This window comes from Sorex araneus, chromosome 4 (assembly GCF_027595985.1).
Source record: "Sorex araneus isolate mSorAra2 chromosome 4, mSorAra2.pri, whole genome shotgun sequence".
Taxonomy (NCBI): Eukaryota; Metazoa; Chordata; class Mammalia; order Eulipotyphla; family Soricidae; genus Sorex; species Sorex araneus.
Genome location: NC_073305.1, coordinates 171281292 through 171301279, shown reverse-complemented (window position 1 = coordinate 171301279; position 19988 = coordinate 171281292). Strand labels below are relative to the sequence as shown.

At 37.7% G+C, this 19988-nt stretch overlaps 1 protein-coding gene across 7 annotated transcripts in view; it reads right to left on the bottom strand.

Moving 5' to 3' along the window:
- UTRN (utrophin) overlaps window positions 1-19988 on the bottom strand; it is a 585431-nt gene that overhangs the window by 38772 nt on the left and 526671 nt on the right. For all 7 annotated transcript variants that reach the window (XM_055134486.1, XM_055134485.1, XM_055134487.1 and 4 more), the window contains one exon: window positions 2710-2846. In XM_055134486.1, coding sequence (XP_054990461.1) covers window positions 2710-2846 — 137 coding nt within the window. The remainder of the gene's footprint in view (window positions 1-2709; window positions 2847-19988) is intronic.

Sequence of the window (19988 nt, the reverse complement as noted above, 5' to 3'; positions counted from 1 at the left end):
TGATTAGTGATGCTGGGGATAGAACCTGGATCAGGCACTAGCAAGAGTCTTATCCACTGACTCTAGCCAATGCCGGTATTTTAAAAGTGATTAAATCTTTGTATACAATTTTTTAATAATTTAACATTATTCCCTATATTAAAATCAGCTTCTTTTAAACATTAATTTTTGTTCCATTTCAAGTATAAATTATTATTTTGCTTTATAATCTAATAATTTAGTTACTTTGACTTTGTTTCATTTATGCTTCACTATATCGCTGCTACTGTCATCCTGTTGTTCATTGATTTACTCGAGCGGGTGCCAGTAATGTCCCCATTCATCCCAGCTCTGAGATTTTAGCAGCCTCTCCTTACTCGTTTTTCCCAACGACTGGAAGCTCTTTTCAGGGTCAGGGGATGAGACCTGTTATTGTTACTATATTTGGCATATTGAATATGATATGGGGAGCTTGGCAGGCTCTTCCGTGTAGGCGGGATCCTCTCCATAGCTTGCCAGGCTCTCCCAGAGGTGCATATACATATATATGTATATATATACATATATTTAGATACGCACACACACATATATTTCCCTTTATGATGATTTGTCACACGGCTGGTCATGAGTGAGGCTTGTCTCAAGCATGTGGAAGTAAAAATTAAATTCTTCAAAATTTGAACTGGTGGTCAAGAAGAATTGTATAGTGGGTGCAGGAGAAAGTCTCTTTTTCAGACATATTGAGCTATTGTTCAGCTATGATATTTTGTATGCTATAGAAAAATATGACACTTAGTTTAGAAGCTTACTTTTTAGTTAGCGGAGTTATTTGATAACTGTATACATAATTTCTTGCAACCCCTTCACAAGGGTGCCTGCCAGTCAATGGAGTAAAATAGGAACAGTGGCTTAGGGCACACAAGAGTGACTTGATTGGTGATCAATACTTGATTCCTTTGTGTAATCCAAAATACATACTGTTTTTTTTGTTTTAGACTACAACCCTTGATGCTCAAAAATCACTTGATACTCAAGAATCATTCCTGGTCAGGTTTGGGAGACCATATTCAGTGTCAGGGATTAATCTGTGTTGGCTGCACAAGACAAGTGTCTTAACTGTTGTAATATCTCTCTGAACCTTCAAAATATATACTTAGAAGAACTTTTGTCAATTTCATGGACTCTACAGTATTTTGAATATTGCCATTTTTATGCACAAGAAAAAAGGAATATGAACGTAATATGAGATTTTAGTGAGACTTAACATTGCATGCACATATAGTGATGTATTTTATGATAAATGTACATTAAAATCTGTGCAGCTGGGGAGAGAGATAGTACAGAGTGCAAGGCACTTTCCTTTGTACGCACCCAACCCAGGTTAGCTCACTGGTACTAGATGTGGTTCCCTGAGCACTACCAAGAGTGATTCCTGAGCACAGAGCCAGGAAAAGCCCCAAGCACAGCCTGTTGTGGTCCAAAACACAGAGAAACGAATAAAAATATGTTCAGTTAATAGAAACACAGTGTAAGATTTAATAAAACATTCCCTCAATGGGAAAAATGAAAAAAAAAACACATAATGACACAAATTTTTAAAAGTATTTTTAGAGAAAGCGGGAGACCAATAAAAAGGGGGCACGTTAATGTTTAAAAATGTCGCCTTCCGCCCAGAGATGAACCAAGAGCTGCGGCACGAGAAGCAGAGCCTCCCGCCTACTGACTGTGATCCTGAGGTCTCCTAACCCATTTTGGCACCAGAGCAGATTCTTGCAGCCATGCACTTTGACTGCGAGCTGAACTACAACCTCGTGCAGCCCGGGGAGGGATTTTTTTTCCCTCTCCACCCCATTTTTCTGAGCGAAAATGGCGGCAGCGGCAGCGGCCACGCGGTGAGAGCCACCCTCTAAGACCCCTCCACCAGGAGGTAGGACTTTCTTTAGTGACGTAGCCTGTAGGTGATCCTGGGAGGGGAGGTATTCCCGGCGCGCCTTCCGCCCAGAGATGAACCAAGAGCCGCGGCACGAGAAGCAGAGCCTCCCGCCTACTGACTGTGATCCTGAGGTCTCCTAACCCATTTTGGCACCAGAGCAGATTCTTGCAGCCATGCACTTTGACTGCGAACTGAGCTAAAATTTTCACCTTTACCAAGGAAGAGAACTTATTAGATGATGCTTATTCAGCAGGCCTGATGTTGGGGAAAATTTCCAATCAACAGTAGTGAGTTCTGTATGGAAATATGAAATGTACTCAATATATAGAGAGAATAATGGGAATATCATCAGCTACTTAGATGGGGGGTGGGGTGGGAGGGGGGTTTATTGGGGTTCTTGGTGGTGGAACGGGTGCACTGGTGAAGGGATGGTGGTTTAATCAGTATTTGACTGTGACTTAAACCTGAAAGCTTTGTATTTTTTTTGTTTTCACGGTGGTTCAATAAAATATTTCTTTAAATAAAAAAAAATATATATATATATAAAAAATGTTTAAAAATGTTAGGAATTAAATTAAATTTGAAATTTAATTTTTCATAAATTTGAAATTTCTGTCACAAAATTGCAAATGGTAAATCTGCTGTAAAGATAGTTCCAAGTTTGACTTTCCTCTAAGACTGAACACCTTGCCAAACTACAAAATTTTTTAGATTAGACTGTCATTAAATTAATAAATATCTGAGACAGCATCAGATATAAGAGAAATGTTCATTTAAAATATTAAAATCAAACTTACGTCTCTAAGTTGTCACCTTCAAGGACTGTCTGGACAGGCAAGTAGCCAAGCCGAGGATGTTTGGCAAAGTATTTCTTGGATCTGAACTTGTTCTTCAGCACCTTTGTGAAGTCCCGGACATCTTCCCCCGATGTTGTCTGTGAGGTGGGAAGGGACACACTTATCTCATAATGGAAGGAGATGTCTATTTGCATTAAACCCAAATGAATATAAATTGATACAATCAGAGACATCAGTTGCAACTGCTCCATGTGTTTTTGGAATAACATTACATTTTATGAAAACATGGCGATCAGGGCTTACAATGAAATATAACCAGCAATTAGGCAATGTTTTATTTCTGTTGAAAATAAGTAAGACCTCATTCTTTTCCTTAGTCTTGAAATAAATGAAACAAAGTGAAATTAACTGTGGCAATGCTCTTGGTCAATTTCTATCACTAAAGTACTGGCAATGTTCTATTATATACTAGTAGTGATAAACTATTCTTAATTATTATATGGTTTTAACTAAGGTAGGTAATGAGAATTACCTATATAGCTTCTTTGAACTTTTTTTAAGTCAGCATTAAACTGTAGTATGGAAAGAGGGAAAGCAAAATAAAGAATTAAAAGGTAGACCGATGTTGAGATGTTGATAATCTACTTTGTAAGGACAAGGGCAGTTTCTTTGTCATTTCCCAACCATATAAACATATAATCATTTGATTTGGACTAATATGTTCACAATAGTATACAATATTACTGTTTCTTTAAGAGACGGGCTGAGATCCAAGTAACTCCCACCATCTCTTTTCAACCCAGAAGCTCTCTAGCACACATTCATCCTTCTTATTGACAGGAAGTTCCACAGATATCATTTTTTTTGTTTTTCTGAAGCTAAATTTCATATATTTACATTAGTGCTGGGGAACTGAATCAAAACTCTGGGTATCTAACACCTAGCCTGGTTGCCAAATCTGCATCTAAAAAGACCTTCCTCTAATGTCTACAGAACCAGAGACCTTTTCTATACTAACAAATTGAGTGCTAAAAATAACAGCAGAGGATCAGTTGCCTGCCACCTTCATTGTCTGCTATCCATTGCTTTCTTCATTAGAGAACACCCAGGACACATTCAAACAAGTTTCACAAACAAAAGATTAACTATACATGAAATTTTAAAAGAACTCTAAATCGAGACATAGATAATTTTGTTGTTTCCCATCTGCCCCTATTTCACCTAAGTATGTCATTCACCAATTACTAGCTAATATAAATTTCACTTATATTTGGTGACTATTAGTAGTTACCTAATTTTAGGAAACTACCGGGGAAAAGCTTGATTGTAAAGGCCAGAAGAATAGAGCAAATGAAAATAAGTTCAAGCTACTTAAAATTTAAAGTTCACCAATTTTCCCTTTAATCTCTAAAAGCATAGCAAGGATGGTCTACATTATTACCAGATCTTGTCACATGACCTTTGATATCAATTTTACCTTAAAATACCACTGACAATAAAGCACATTTGACATGTACTTGTACAGATACAGATCTGACAAATGTAAAGAAATGTGGAAAAGAAGCTGTAAGTGAAAAGAAAAAGAATCTAAGGTATTTTGTGGAGGAAAAAGCTGCAGTAAGAGATGATCGTTTAGAAGTATTGGATTGTACCCAGGCACAATAGGTAAAATATATAGAATATAGCTGAGAGCAAAGAAGGACATTTTAAAAGAAAGAATGCTTGGGACACAGCACTTATCATGAAGGTTATTTGGAACCTCTGACTGTAGGTCATTAAATTTAATAGAGATTTATCCTACATTTTTAGTAAAGAGAAGGAACAGGAGATACTTATTTTCTATAATAAAAATGTAAAAGACAAGGCCATTGAGCAAGAAGAAGCACGTGAAGTCCAATTTCTTTGTACGCCATTAACACACGGTTAATTTACAGTGCGGAGTGGGCACTAGCTTTGACTTGGCTCATCTCCATCTAGCAATAGAAAGGTCTTCATCTCTTATACTAGTGGTTTTCAAACTGTATTGAAGTCTTCAATTTAAGCAGCCCCGAGAGGGTCTGTAGGCGGAAAAGTCAGGTGGATCCAAGAAATAGACCCCCAATCCACCCATAATTCTGCCCCACCAGGAAGGTACACAGCACAGTGGTTCTCAGTTTATTCAAAGCTATGGGACTCTCACCAACCATCTACTTCCAGAACATTCCATTACATCAGAAAAGAGTTCTGTACCCATTCAGCGTCAAAACTCCTCTTTTTTCTCCCCTCAGCCCCTGATGGTCACTACTCCATTTCCTGCTTCTATTTTACCCTTCTGGACATTTCTTATAAAAGGAATTATATAACATGATCATTTGTAATGGATTTCTTTCACTTACATAATGCTATACTATCTTGTCAATATTTAGGTTTCAATATAAACTCTTGGATAAAAAAATTATACAACATTGAAGAGTGGGAATCCAATTCCAAATCATTGTTTAGCTGCACAAATTTAAGAGATTGAAGTGTAGAGCAAAATCAACCAATAAATAAAGTGTACAATCTTTTTCCTTCACAAGCAGAAAATACTTATCTCCTTCTCCAGAAGTTATAATAGAAGTAGAAGTTAATCCTGAGTTTCAGTTATAGCTGACATATATATTTTTAAATGAGTGACTTTTCATACACAAATATCACATTTTAATCTCTAAGGCAATTTTCATATTTTTATAAAAACAGTTATAATTCAATCGTTAAGTTCACTAGTGACAAACATTATGTAACATCAAATGAAAGTCAGTTAATCCTACAGAAATCTGATATTAAATTTAGGCAAGCAGAATGTAATTCTTCAATTGGCATAGAGCCAAGAAATGAGTTAAGCCCATTTTCTCAATGAAAAAGTTAAAAATATTTGTACATATTTTTATCTAATTTGCTATTGAACAAGAGTATGTAATTTTCTTGATTTTAAAATGCTATTCAGACTCAACTTTATCTTCATTGTAAATATAATTCTTTTTCTTTTTAAAGCAAAAAATCAGACATTAAGATTTTGCCACAAAATTAAAAGATCTATCATTTGCTACACAAATTATCCAAGGTTTAAAGTTTTGCATTTCTTCAAAGATTAAGGTTTTCATTTATTACAGTAAGAATTGAGAAGGGCTGGGGAGATAGCTTAAATAGCAGTGCATATCTCTAGCATGCTCAAGGCCCTGAGTTTGATCTCCTACATAACCCAGTCATTAGGCCTGAATTGCAAAAAAAAAGAAGGAAAGGAAGAAAGAAGGAAAGAAAAAGAAAGAAAGAAAGAAAGAAAGAAAGAAAGAAAGAAAGAAAGAAAGAAAGAAAGAAAGAAAGAAAGAAAGAAAGGGATAAAGGAAGGCAGGGATAGAGAGAGTGAAAGGGAGGGAGATAAAGAAGGAAGAAGGATGGAGGGAGGGAGGCAGCAAAAGGAGGGAGGGAGGGAAGAGAAAGAAAGGAAAGAGGGCTAGAGGGATGGTACAAGGTTTAAGGCACTTGTTTTGCATATGGCCAAATTCATTTCAATCCCTGACACCTCTTATGGTTCCCTAAACATTACCAAGAATTATCCCTGAGCATAAACTAGGAGTAATCCATGAGCACCACTGGATATAAATCAAACACCCCCTGCACACGTACACAAAAGACGGGAAAAGTAAAACAAAGATTTTATAAATCAAATGAGATAAAATAAGGATAATTTCTATAGAATATAAATAAGTAGATCTCTGCACCTATTAACTCTTTCCTTCAATCTCACTTAATGACTGAATTGCAAATTGGACCTTTTCACTAAACAGTACTCTGTCACTCCTAGAAAAAAATGATAGGGGCTGGAGCGATAGCACAGCAGATAGGGCGTTTGCCTTGCACGCGGCCGACCCGGGTTTGATTCCCAGCATCCCCTATGGTGCCCTGAGCATTGCCAGGAGTAATTCCTGATTGCAGAGCCAGGAGTAACCCCTGTGCATTGCCTGGTGTGACCCAAAAAGAAAAAAATATAGAAAAAAGATGATATACTTTGAAGAGAAAGAACCCATTGCCATGGACAAAAACATTCCTTAGTACATTCCAAATTTCCTTTCATTTAAAATAAATCCCTTTTTAAAACCCTGTGGCTGATTCTTCCAAAATTTATATTTAAATGTTATTTTATAACCTCTTAATAGCATGCCCAAGACATGCTCAGTGTAATTCCATTTAAAGGGAGTAGAGAGGTAATGCAGGGTTAAAGCACTTCCTTTAATTGCTGCTGGTTTGGCCTCAGCACCACATACGGGCCAGTGAGCACTGCTGGGGATAACAGATGAACACGGAGCCAGGAATGCACCATGAGCGTGTGGGGTAGGCCTCACTCAAGAAAAATTCTTTGCATCAAAGAGTTTCATGACAGCAATATCTATCCTGATACTCTAGCTTAGTCTTCTTCCTTTTTCTTCTTCCTTCTTCTCCTTCTCCTTCTCCTCCTTCTCCTCCTTCTCCTTCTCCTTCTTAATTTAAATATTTTGGCTTTGGGGCCACACTGGCAATACTCAGCGTTTATTCCTGGCTCTGTGGTCAGGAATCCTTCCTGACAGTTGCAGGGACCATATGCAGATCATACAGGGTTTGGTTGGATGAGGGGAAAGTGCCTTAATCCCAGTAATATCTCTTTGGTCCCTCGCTTAGTCTTATATTAAAAAATCATATATGAATTAAGTCAATTTGCTTATTTTGTTATTGAGGTAACATCACTTTTCTACCAAGTATCCCACAGCTCTGTGTATCAGCACGGAGATCAAACCACACCCACCACCAGAGTACCAATAACCACTCACCACCCTTCACTGGATCCCCGCCACCCTTTGCTCTTACGAAAAGTCAATTTGAAAGTCTCACTAAAAGTCACTTTGAATCTATAGGGCTCTCCGCCATACTTGCTACTTCCTTGTAATTGCCTACTCTGACTTGACCCGTAGGGTTTCTGACGCCGGTCAGCAGCCTGCTCTAGAAGCAGGGCTGCTTCGAGAGGAACAGGGCTGCCTGCAAATCAGCAGCTGCATCCAGAAAATGCCTCACACTCAGGTCTCAAACATCTGACACGACCAACAGAAATAACTGAGGAACCTCCAGGCAAATGACAAGATTTGCTCATCTCTCAGCAGCCTTCATGACAAATGCCTACAAATCTCTGATAAGGGTTGCCCAATTATGCTATAATGTTACCAATCACTTTCACCTATTATTTGAAACACTATAGGTATAATTTCCCATCTACTGTTTCTGCACTGGACTGGAGCGATAGCATAGCGGGTAGGGTGTTTGCCTTGCACACAGCCGACTTGGGTTTGATTTCTCTGTCCCTCTCGGAGAGCCCGGCAAACTACCGAGAGTGTCCCGCCCACATGGCAAAGCCTGGCAAGCTACCAGTGGTGCATCTGATATGCCAAAAACAGTAACAACAAGTCTCAATGGAGACATTACGGGTGCCACTTGAGCAAATCAATGAACAACAGGACGACAGTGCTACCGTATGTTTACACTCAGGGATACAGTTTATCAGAAAAGCACTAGGTATTTTGGATTCCCTGACGCCCCCACCTTCTTAACTGCCCTCTTTTTTCTTCCCCTATAACAAACTGGTTTCTTAACTTTAAAGATACTGCATTCTTTTTCCAATGAGCTACGTTGGGGGAGTCTCTTAAGCATTGCTCGGGAGAGGTCTGGGGTCCCTCAGAGTGATTCTTGGCTAACTAGACAGACGGTTCAAGGTGAGGGATTGAGGTGGTGGTGTCGTTTGGGCTCTTTAGCCAGGAATTACCCACAACACCACAGTGATGCTAGAAAGCCTCAGGTCCACTCTGGGCAGTCCTGGGGCTATACTGGTGATGTTCAGGGGTCCATGTGTTGCTGGGAAGCTAGCGGGTCAGCCACAAGCAAAGCCTTAAACTCTGTACTCTCTCTCTCTAGTCCCTCTCGTTATCATTATAAATTCATGCATACAGATAGACTTAGATTTTAACCTACTGCCATTCTTTTCATTCCTGAGGCTCAGACTATCCTGTCTTTGGCCAGGGGGAGCCTCTCCATTTTGGCTACATTATCCTTAAGCTTTAGACTTAATTCTACAGACCCCAGGAGGCTGTCTCCACTTACACTGGTGGTCTGAAGTCTGTTTTCTATTAAAATTGGAAGGAAGTGCTCTTGGAATCAGAATTACCTGAATTCTTGATGTTGGTGAGTTTTCCCGAGTCTTTTACTAGATAATAGAAGGTTCGTTTTTCCAAATACAAAATCCATGGCTTACACATTTTGTCTTGGACTTAATTAAATATGATCCCTTTCATTTTCATTTGCTATAAAGCATGACTATTAAAAAGTCAGACAATTATCTAGTATTTTTTTTCCCCTCTTAAGTCACGTTTTCCCTTCTGATCTTTTAAAGTCAAGTAAATTTACTTGAATATCACAGTGCTGGTCAATCTGAGTTAAAGTTCTCAGGTCTATGTCATATTCTTTCAGTAAATAATTTTAAATTTTTCTATAGCTGCTTGCTTCTTTTTTTTTTGGTGGTGGTGGTGAGAGGGAGTTTTCCTTGGATTTTCATTTCATTTTTAGTGTTTTTTTTTCTTGAGTTTCTATTTTAAGGACTCAAATTTATACATTTAATCTTTTTTTTTGGCCTAGCTCTAGTAATTTTTGTAATTTTTAAAAACTCTTTAATATTGTATTCTGCACTTATTTTTGATATCAAAGTTTTCCTCTGATTTTTCTATTTTATTTTAAGACGTTCAACTATGAATTTATTCACTTTTATCTTCCTGTGGTAGATAAATTCTTAAATGATTTTGTCTTTGATTTCTAATTCTCCCCTGAGTTCTGTCCCATAATTTCTGAGGTTTTACAATTGTGATTTGTACTTTATTTCATGCTTTATATTACTTTCTTAGAACTCATTTTGATATAGCAGACTACAATTTTGACCTTTTCAATGAGTACCTACTTTGAGCATACTTCATTTGCGATGTAATTTTATTTTGTTCTTACATAATGTTTCGATCATTGCTTTATGTGGGATTGTATTTTGTGTTGTGACATTTTATCAGCTTCTAGGATGAAGCAAGATTTTCTAGTTTTACAGAGCTCTTCTCTCCTTCTCTGTGAAGCATTAAACACGGCACTTCAGTTTAGGGACTTCATTCCTCTACTTTGAACGAGTTAATTCTTTCATTTTTGATCCTCGTCTCAGTTGCAACCATGGCTGGGTTTTAGTTCCCTTCAGAGCACGTGCTGAGTAGGCTGCAGACTCTCAGAACATTCCAGAGCCCCTTTCACGATCTCTGGATCTTCTGGATTCCTCCCAGGTTCAGATTTCTATGCTCAAACCAACCTTTACTTTTCCCCCTGAATACCAGTTGCCTAAAATTAGGGTTTTCCAGATCTGAGGCACGTTTCCTTTTTCCCTTTTAATCATTTTTTCCCCACAGGTAATAAGATTTTGCAGGCTTTTTTTTTTTTTTTTTTTTTTTTTTGGTGCTGGTGGTGGTTAATCACCACCCAGATTTATTGGGGGACAACTTCTTTAACTAGTTTTGCCCCAAGTGTTACCCCAGGGGATTACTTTTGTTAACAAGGTGTGCCCCATTTCTTTTTAAGGAATGACTTGACCAATGCGGAGGATGGTAAAGGCAAAAGAAATCGAAAAGCTCTGAAAGCCACTGTTGCTTCCACCTTCCTCAATTCCTTCTCTAATGGATTTTAAAATATGAGAATTCACATGATCACAATGAGGGCCTGTCTTCAAATCATTGTTTTTAAAAGCTAGTGTAGGCAAGTCACTGTGAAAGGCATTTTGGAACTAATTGACCAGGTCTTGTTGGTTTGCTCTTGAAGGGTACAACAAGGCAGTGCTCAGGCTGGGATCACTCCTGGCAATACCTGGGGAACATAGTGTGGGATCAGATCAGTCAGCCTTATGCAAGGGAAAGTGGCCCACCCACTATTCTCTCTGGCTCTAGGTCATTTGAGTACTGTCTGAACCTACACAGGAAGTGAGCATGTAAATACTCACACTTAGACTCCTCTCTCCTACACTGTTATTAAGAATCAGTCCAATGAGAAATAAAATATCATTAGGTAATAATTAGTCCCTGACTTGCTTTCTACAACACAATATATAAAAGTGTTGCTATATTATAAACGGCCCTAGACTAAGTTTATCCATTAGACTCTATCAAAACCCTAAAAATGCCTCTGTAAATTGGCTTTGTGATTTTTGCTCATAAATTTTATTTTGATACCTCCCTTCAAAAGTTAGTATTAAAAAAATTCCCACCTAAATGAGAAATGGAAATCATATACAGAGGGGGATTTAGAATCAACTTTTGCTTTACTTGTATTTATACATCTAATATGTGTTGTTATTCACATTATAATAAATGTGTGTTACTCCACAAAAACATTTTTATAAAAACATTCAAATTATATTTCTGTTGCAAATGTTGGAGCTGATAAATTACCAAACTCCCAATTGATGAATAAAGGAGTCAAAATCTTTTTCTTCTCATAAGGTGAATTACAAGAATAGTAAGACTGAGGTACAAAATTATCCAGAAAGGCAGACCCTTGGAATATCATATTCAAGCAGGTTTTTGAATAAAGTGCTTCCCTGCATAGTTCAAAAAACTATTAAAACCTCAGATCCCCAAACACGCATAAAATGGAGCTATTAACAATGATACCTTATAGCTTGAAGACCCATTTACAACTTCAAGTTGCTTAACAACTTAGACAAAGCAGAGAAAAGAACAAAAGCATAAGTTTTAAATATTCATTTTAAATTTCCATCCATAATTTTGTGGGGTTTTTTTTTGCCTATTTGTAACTTGAGATCACAATATAACTGGATTTTCTGACAAATATTTTTACATTAGATTTCCAACCATTAACTACTGAGATGAATGTCATATATATACGAAATAGGGAAGTACAAAGAAGAAAATCAAGTGACAAAAACAAAACAGTCATTTGGCGCATGAGTAGATAAAGGTGAATATGACTTTTGTTTCATTTTTGGACTGCACCCTGAGTGTACAGACTTACTCCTTACTCCAATGGTGTCATGCGGCGGGGGGGGGGGGGGGAGGTGGGGACCATACCATATGCAGTGCTTGGGACTAAACCTGGGTCACCTTTGTGTTAGGCAAATGCCTCATCCCCTATACGGTACCATCTGTCCAGCCCAGAAAATAATTCAACATCTCAACTGGAACATGCACAAATGCCACAGCCCTTGCTGGCTTATCAACCAGTTCCAAGGTTTGGTATATATATATATATATAAGGTAATACTCCCTAATGCTATATCCATCGTCTTTACTGGTTCTTTAATTGATGAAAAAGACCTTCCTAATATTTTATTTATTTACTCATTTCATTTGCTGGGACTGCCTAGCAGTGCTCAGGAGGCCCAGGGAATATCGGCTGTACTTAGCAATACAGGTTTAATTCAAGGGTCTGATCAGATGGTGCTGCTAAAGTTCCACAGTGCTGGAGACCACCAGGGTGACCCCAGTGGTGCTTGAGGGACTCCGGGGCTATATCCAGATGTCTGGGAAGGCATGTGTTGCCACGGCTGGAACATGGATCTAGAACATGCTGTACCATCTCCCAGCCCCTCTGTATTGTTTAAAAACCTCAAAATGACTTGTCCATTGTGATTTAAATTTCATTCATTTCAAAGAGCTGAAATTCAGACAATACACTGCATTTCACACATAGAATAAAATCAGAGGGATACACTCAGATGCTCTCAAACTCTAATGGAAAAAATGTGGAAAGTAAAACATCAGCATTAACAGAATCACGGAGGGGTCTAGGATAACTGGAGTAATAAGTCATGCAAAGTGAAATGGATTTTGTCCAAACTCACCTTAAAAGTTAATGAGACAATCTAAATGCAGTCAACTTACTGGGAAAACAGTGTAAAGGGGGCTGAACGGAAAGGAAAAGACCAAACCCTCCTCAGGATGCTGAGGTCAGGCAAAGCGAAGATGCTGCATTGTTAGCAGATTGGCAAACATCTCAAGAGGCGAGTTGGCTGAAACCAGCTCACACACAATGGTAGTGCTATCCAAAGGATGAATCGGCAGTTTCTTATATTTGACTCTTATAGTCTGATGATTTTATGAATGCTGGCAGGGTAAGTGAAGAGGAGTGGACAAAATGACTATTTCTATTTTCCTTTTGGTTTCGTGTATTTCTTGCCAACAGCATGTACTTTGTAAGAAACATGTGATTTCCTCTTTAATTTTAAAAAGGGAATCTTTTCAGCAGAACACGGATTCTTCCACAGTCTTTAAAAACACCACAAATACAGAACACTGCATTATTTCTCCAAATAGCAAGAACATACTTGACCTGTTGCTTGGAAAGCAACTGGTTATTGCCTTTAAAATGTCATACAAATCTGTCTTGCCAAAACTTCAGTAAACTGTTTCCTAGGAAGATATCTTCCTATGACTCCTTCCCACCAGCATCTCAAACCATCAGGATAAACTAGTCCCCATCCAAAGGCAGAAGATAAGCAGGTTATTTCACAATGATTCTATACCAATAAGCTGAATGTTCATAGTGGATGGTATTGCTAATTTATTATTATTATTTTTAAGGGTGGAAGGCTTGGCCTACACCTTGTGGTGCTTGTGGGGTCAAATTATGCCAGGGATAGAAATGGAGTTGACGACATTTAAGGCAAGTGCCTTAACCCCTGTACTATCTTTCCCTCTACTTTTCTAGCAGCACAATTTTAGAACTATCCCATTTCTTCTTCCCCATGTTTCTCAAGCTACTGCCTGATCCCAGTCACCTCCTCAGATTTCTGGTATTTCTATTTACCAACAGCTGTCATTTTTAGTGATCTTCCTCATTCCTCGTTTTATATACCTGGATTTCTGTCCTGTCCCTCTACCAGATACACAGGTTCTTCTGTGTACACTTTTCCCTTCATTTAGTGTGGACTTTGTGAGTTCTTCTGACCTCCCCCCTATTGAATTCTGATTGATATCATCTTCTAATAATCTCCTCCATTATAGGTTGTATCAACTCTTCTCCACAAAATTCGGGAAAACGTTTTCCGTCTTTTTCCCCTTAGTCTCGAAACTTTCTTGCTTGCTAACATGAATTTACCTATCCCCCCAGCTTTGACCGTTAGTTGATCAAACAGAGCTACCATGGTCAGTTCTAGAGACAGATGAGCTTCATTCCACCATTCAGGCCTACTATGTCCCACTCTGTCACACACTGAGGCATGGCCACATCTCAGTCATCGTTATTCCTCAAAACACCTTTTAGTCCCAGATCTCTAACTTAAACAAATCTGCATCAAATTCAAAACTACTCATCCTTGTTCCTACTTTTTAGATGTGAAAAAAAAAAAAAACCAACGTATTCTTTCCTCCATGATCTTGATCTCTAGTCTCTCAGCCCATTTGGGAATTTCTTCAGCAAAGAGATAGCCTAAATCAACCACTATATCACTAACACCTTTGAATCACTCACGCTTGGACCTCAACTATACCTCTGTTAATTTCAAAGCCGCTGAGCAAGGATGGAGTCAGAACCCGCAAATCTTTGCCAATTAACCTCAGCTGCACTTCTGTTTCAGCGCACTAATCAATTTGCTCATCTCTTCGTGACTCATGCTTGCCCCTAGCAGCAATTCCAAATGCTTTCCTTTCTGCTTCTTATTTCACCCCATTCGACTCTCTTCCACTGCCAGCAATTACGTGAGCTCTTATAGATCATACACGAAATTCACCACGCTCTCCCATTTAGAGGATCTTTTATTTTATTTAGAGGATCTGTTCTTTTTCACGGTGCAAGGGATCAAACCTGGGATGAAAAGATTTATCTTTGAAATGCCACCCAGAAAGTTTTCTAATTTGAATTAAATTTTGGTTATTTGCAATAGAAAAAAACTGAGATAATTTAAAGATTGAATTCATGTAATGTTTAACTAGAAAGTAAATAAAATGACTCCCCCCCGTACATAAGAAACAATATGGAAACTTATACAAAATGTAACTATCTCAAAGTAAATAATAACCTCAAATTTAGATCTGTCCATGACTAAGAAGAAATTTTGATCATTAAACTGATCTACATACTTAATAAGCGTAAACATATATGCATCTGCTACACAGAGACCCCCTTCCTTCTTTGTTTTTTTTTTTTTTTTGGGTTGTTGTTTCAGTCACCAGAAGAGAAAAATTATCTGGAGTCTAAACTGCACCTAACAACACAATATTCCATCTAGCATATATACAACACTTCTTGCTACTGTGCTACATTGTGCACATAATTCATTGATGGCATTAAATCACTAAATTCATGCCACTAAACTACAAAACTCACCTGTGTCTTCTAAGTCTCAGGTTTTCCTTTAAATAAGAATGAGTTATATGATTTCTTAGATTCTTTCCATTTTTAATATTCTATTACTTGTACCCGGACTCTTACTAGTCACTTTCACCTATCATTTGAAACACTATAAAGACATAATTTCCCATCACTGTTTCTGCACTGGACTGGAGCGATAGCACAGTGGGTAGGGTGTTTGCCTTGCACGTGACTGACCCAGGTTCGATTCCTCCATACCTCTTGGAGACCCCGGCAAGCTACTGAGAGTATCCCACCCACACGGCAGAGTCTGGCAAGCTGCCGTGGCATATGGGATATGCCAAAAACAGTAACAACAAGTCTCACTACGGAAATGTTATTGGTGCCCACTTCGGCAAACTGATGAACAATGGGAGGACAGTGCTACAGTGCTATTACTTGTACTTATAATGTCACCTATGAGTTCATTTGGCTTTCTTGGCCCAGGATTAATCTTCGTACAAAAAAATACAACAATCAATCTTGCCCTCAGAAGTTAAAAAAGATAACTGAGGAAGCAAACAAACTAAACAAGGAGAATATTTTGCTTTGTGGAGGGACAGGGAAATTTGGAAGATTTCACAGAGAAAGTAAAAGTTGAGCTATTTTTTGTGAGAAGGCAGGATTTAGAGAAATGAAGACAGAATGGGTGGCAGGCAGTATTTTTTTCATACTGGATGTTTTAGATGAACTCTTATTGATCGTAAGGTGAAAAAAGCCTTACATGTAGAATTACATGACCAAAAATAAAAAAAGTGTGATAAATTAGAAAAAAAGATTTCTAGAAAAAACTTCTGCTTCATTTCTGTATATCAGTGCCTTACAATAAGCTTCAAAATATCTTTATACATTATAATAGCTAATCCATACATCTAAGCTTTCCTACACTATAAGACAAGCATTGTCATAGGTAACACACTAATATGTTTGTTGAAACACTGGAGCTTTGAGGATTTAATATGAGGTATATAAACTTCAGAAAGCTTTTGACAACAGAAACATTCCAATCCCACTGGCAGGAGGAGGGGAGAATTAGAAGGGGAAAGAAATCAAGTCAGTCATGGAACTAGAAAAATTTCATAACCACAAGTGAAGAAATACTATATGAGAAACGAAAACTTCAAGGTTTCTCTAGAAATGCCTGAACACCTCTTAACACTTAAGAGGTGCTTATTGTCATTATGAGTTTATTTGAGTTTATTCTTCAAGATGACAGACATCATATAGACTTAGGGAATATTAGGTGGAAAGATAAACCACGAATAAAGCTTATTTAAGAAAAGAAAGCAAAAATTCAAAGAATTTGAATGTAAAGAAAATTTGAAAATCTAAATTTATTCACTACGGTTAAGGTCAAGTATATGTACTACACACACAAGCAATATTGGTAGCAATGTTAAAAATATCCAAATAGATAAATTTAAAATATTCAAATGCATGACTTCCCAAATATCCATATACACATATTTTGAGTCATTTTTTCAAAGTTGTGGTTTCAGATGCAGAAATAATCTATTTTAAGAGATGATTTTAGAGCAAGTTAGTTGGTCATTAAAATCAGTATGCAAATTTTAGAAAGGGTCAAATTAATTTCCAGAGCAAAAGAAAAGAAAAGAAAAAGAAAAGAAAGAAAGAAAGAAAGAAAGAAAGAAAGAAAGAAAGAAAGAAAGAAGGAAAGAAAGGGAAAAGCCTGTATAAGACAGAGTAAACTGCGATTCTAGAAATAAGAAAATGAAGACTGGGCATAGGAAGCAGCCTTGGAATTGTAGAGATCTCAGTTAAAAATGATAACCAAAGGCTGCAGTGATAGTGATAGTAGAGCAGGTACGACACTTGCCTTGTGTGTGGCTGACACAGGTTTGATACATAACATGGATTTGACCCCCAACACCCCATATGGTATCCCAAGTTCCACAAACAGTGATCCCTGAGGACAGAGCCAGGAGTAAGCCTCGAGTCCTAGTTGGCCAACACCCTTAAAATAACAAGAACATTAAAGCAAACAGAGACTTCACTAGTCAGCCTGTAAGTGATTCTTGAGCATGCCCACAATGGTCTAGTGAGTGATGTTGAAGAAAGGTAGATTACAAATTTGAATGGGTATTTAGCAAAATCATTAGGACTTATTATTGTATTTTAAGCTAAGAATAATTCACTGTCTATCACTATCATCTCATTGACTGTTGATTTGCTTAAGCAGGCCCAGTAACGTCTCCATTCGTCCTAGCCCTGAGATTTTAGCAGCCTCTCTTTACTCATCCTTCCCAACGGTGCTGCACTGGAGGCTCTTTCAGGGTCAGGGGAATGAGACCCATCATTGTTACTGTATTTGGCATATGAATACACCATGGGGAGCTTCCAGGCTCTCCTGTGTGGGCAGGAAACTCTCGATAGCTCGTCAGGTTCTCTGAGAGAGAGAACTAGGCTATAAGATGTTGCGCTTCCAGGAGCTTGGTTTTATAGTCTCTGGATGTTGGCCGTTGATGGGATTACATGGCGCTGGGGCAGTTTCAGGGTGTGACCACCTAGCTACTGGATAATGGGGGATCTGGGCAGAAGAGGCCTAGTCCTGATCTGAGCAGGCTTGGATCCCTTGACTCAGCCCTGGGTCCCACACACGTGGGTTCCTCTGCTGGTTCCTTCATGCATGAGGCTCGTCCATTCAGAGTCTCTTGCCCTTGTGCCTGGCTGTCTTCACTGGGGCCCCTTGGAGGGGGTGGGCCAAGTCTCCCTCCCTGCCCTGAGCAGCCAAAGACCTCCATAACCCAGCCACAGCTATGCTTAAGGCCACTCTCCACAGCCTGGACGAGCCTCATGCGTGAAGGAACCAGAAGACAAATTATGATAATTTATTGGATTTTAAAAATTCCTTTATTTATCTTTAAATAAGTTATTAATCTTTATGCATATGTAACATATATTTGTGATTTTCCCATTCTGGTTATATCCCATTATAATCAGCTAACTTAATTTCTAGCTAAATGTACAAACATTTTAACATTATATTCCTCTCCAATCTAATTCCTTCCTAACCAGGTCCCATTCAAAGAGTTCTACATACATAATCTTCTCCCGGTCTTTCTCTTAAATTTCATCTCTTGCTATTCTTCATTTTGTGTGTGGGAAATATCACTCTTTAGGAAATTGCCACTAGTTTCTTTATTCTGAGTCACTATAACTTTTCCATTTATGGGCAGAGCTACGTAAATGTGTAACCTGTTAGGGTGAGAGTCCCACGATCAGACACCCCTGAATTTGTCTTAAATGCTCCACTAGTGGCAGTTTAAATGTCTTAGTAATTTCCTAAAAGGAAATCCACAGTTTTGTTTTTCTCTGCATTTCAAGTCACAAAGTGCTACCTATGCGTCTTCTCTCTCTGGACACGGTCTTCTTTCTTCTGTGTCCTAATCATGCTAAACTCTTTGTACCTCTAGACCATGGTTCTTTTTTTTCTAATGTACTCTTCCATTAGTTCTTTATACCTCTGATTCTTTCTCATCCTTCAATCTCAGGACAAATATTAACTTCTCAGAAGCACCTTCCCTGATCTCTTTATCTCGAGTGTCTCCTCTAATCTTTTATCCATTTATTTTTCTTAAGGCTTTGACTACAATCTGTAATGATCTCATTTATTCACTGCCACACATCCCCTCCTCTTGAATGGAAGTAGCAGGAGAGACAGTAATCTTGTTTACTTGGTAGGACACTGATGAAATGTTAGAACCAAGAACAGCCTCTGACACCTGCTTAGGTGCTCAATACTAAGTGTTGAATGAATGATCAGTAATAAATGGGGCTTCACAAATTTTCTTAGATTTTTTTTCCTAGTTAATGAAGCAATATTGATTTTCCATCAAGTATAATTCAGCAATATTTTCTGGAGCATTTCTCTCCAACTATTGGATGCATACTTATTTGAGGTAATATGTCAAGGAATGTGGGGTTTATATAAGTATATGTACAAATATTGCTGCATTTTGATCAACTTATTTTCTCAAAGTTACTCAAGTATTTGCAGAGATCAAAGAAAAAAATGCATAAACATTTGAATAAGTGTTTACCCTCTATTTGGAAGTTAAAGAACAGCTATTGACAGGAAATGGATAAAACTTTAGAAATAAAATACCCTTACAAAAAAAGGAACAATAAGAATCAGTATCCAAGGAAACTGAGGCAGAATAAAATCTGAATATTGACAGAATGTGACAGTAATGCAAAATAGAATAACTTCCTTTAGTAGACAAGCAGATATAAAATATTTCACCATAAAAATAATCACATTCAAAGATCCTGACCATCTATATCTAGTGCCTTATACCATGGAACTTCAAGTAATATACCTCCAAAAGTCTGTCTTCATAAAAACACTTATAACTATTATAATATCAAAAAATTTAATTTCCAATTTTAAGGGACTAGTTAGATAACTTAAAATAATTTACCGAAGTGGCTGTTGCTAGGAAAAAACTTAGTATGCAGCTTACGGAAACAATACAACATACTTAGTGAAAAACAGCATCTAATTACAAAAGTATAGAAACAAAATCTTAACAAAATCACAAAAAAATTGGAAGTGAGTTTATTTAGAACCTAGACTTATGTATTTTTTAATTTATGCATTTTACTGTATAAATATAACTATAAAAACATTTTAAATTGACCTAAAGAAACATTTATCACCACAAAGAATTATTTTGATATAGGTCAGTGTGAACTTTTAAAAGCATGTATACAGGCTGCCCACTCTCGCCACACCTATTACATATAGTACAGGAAGTTCTTCCCATAGCAGTTAGGCAAGCAAAAGATATCAACGACATACAAATAGGAGATGAAGGGGCCAAGATATCACTATT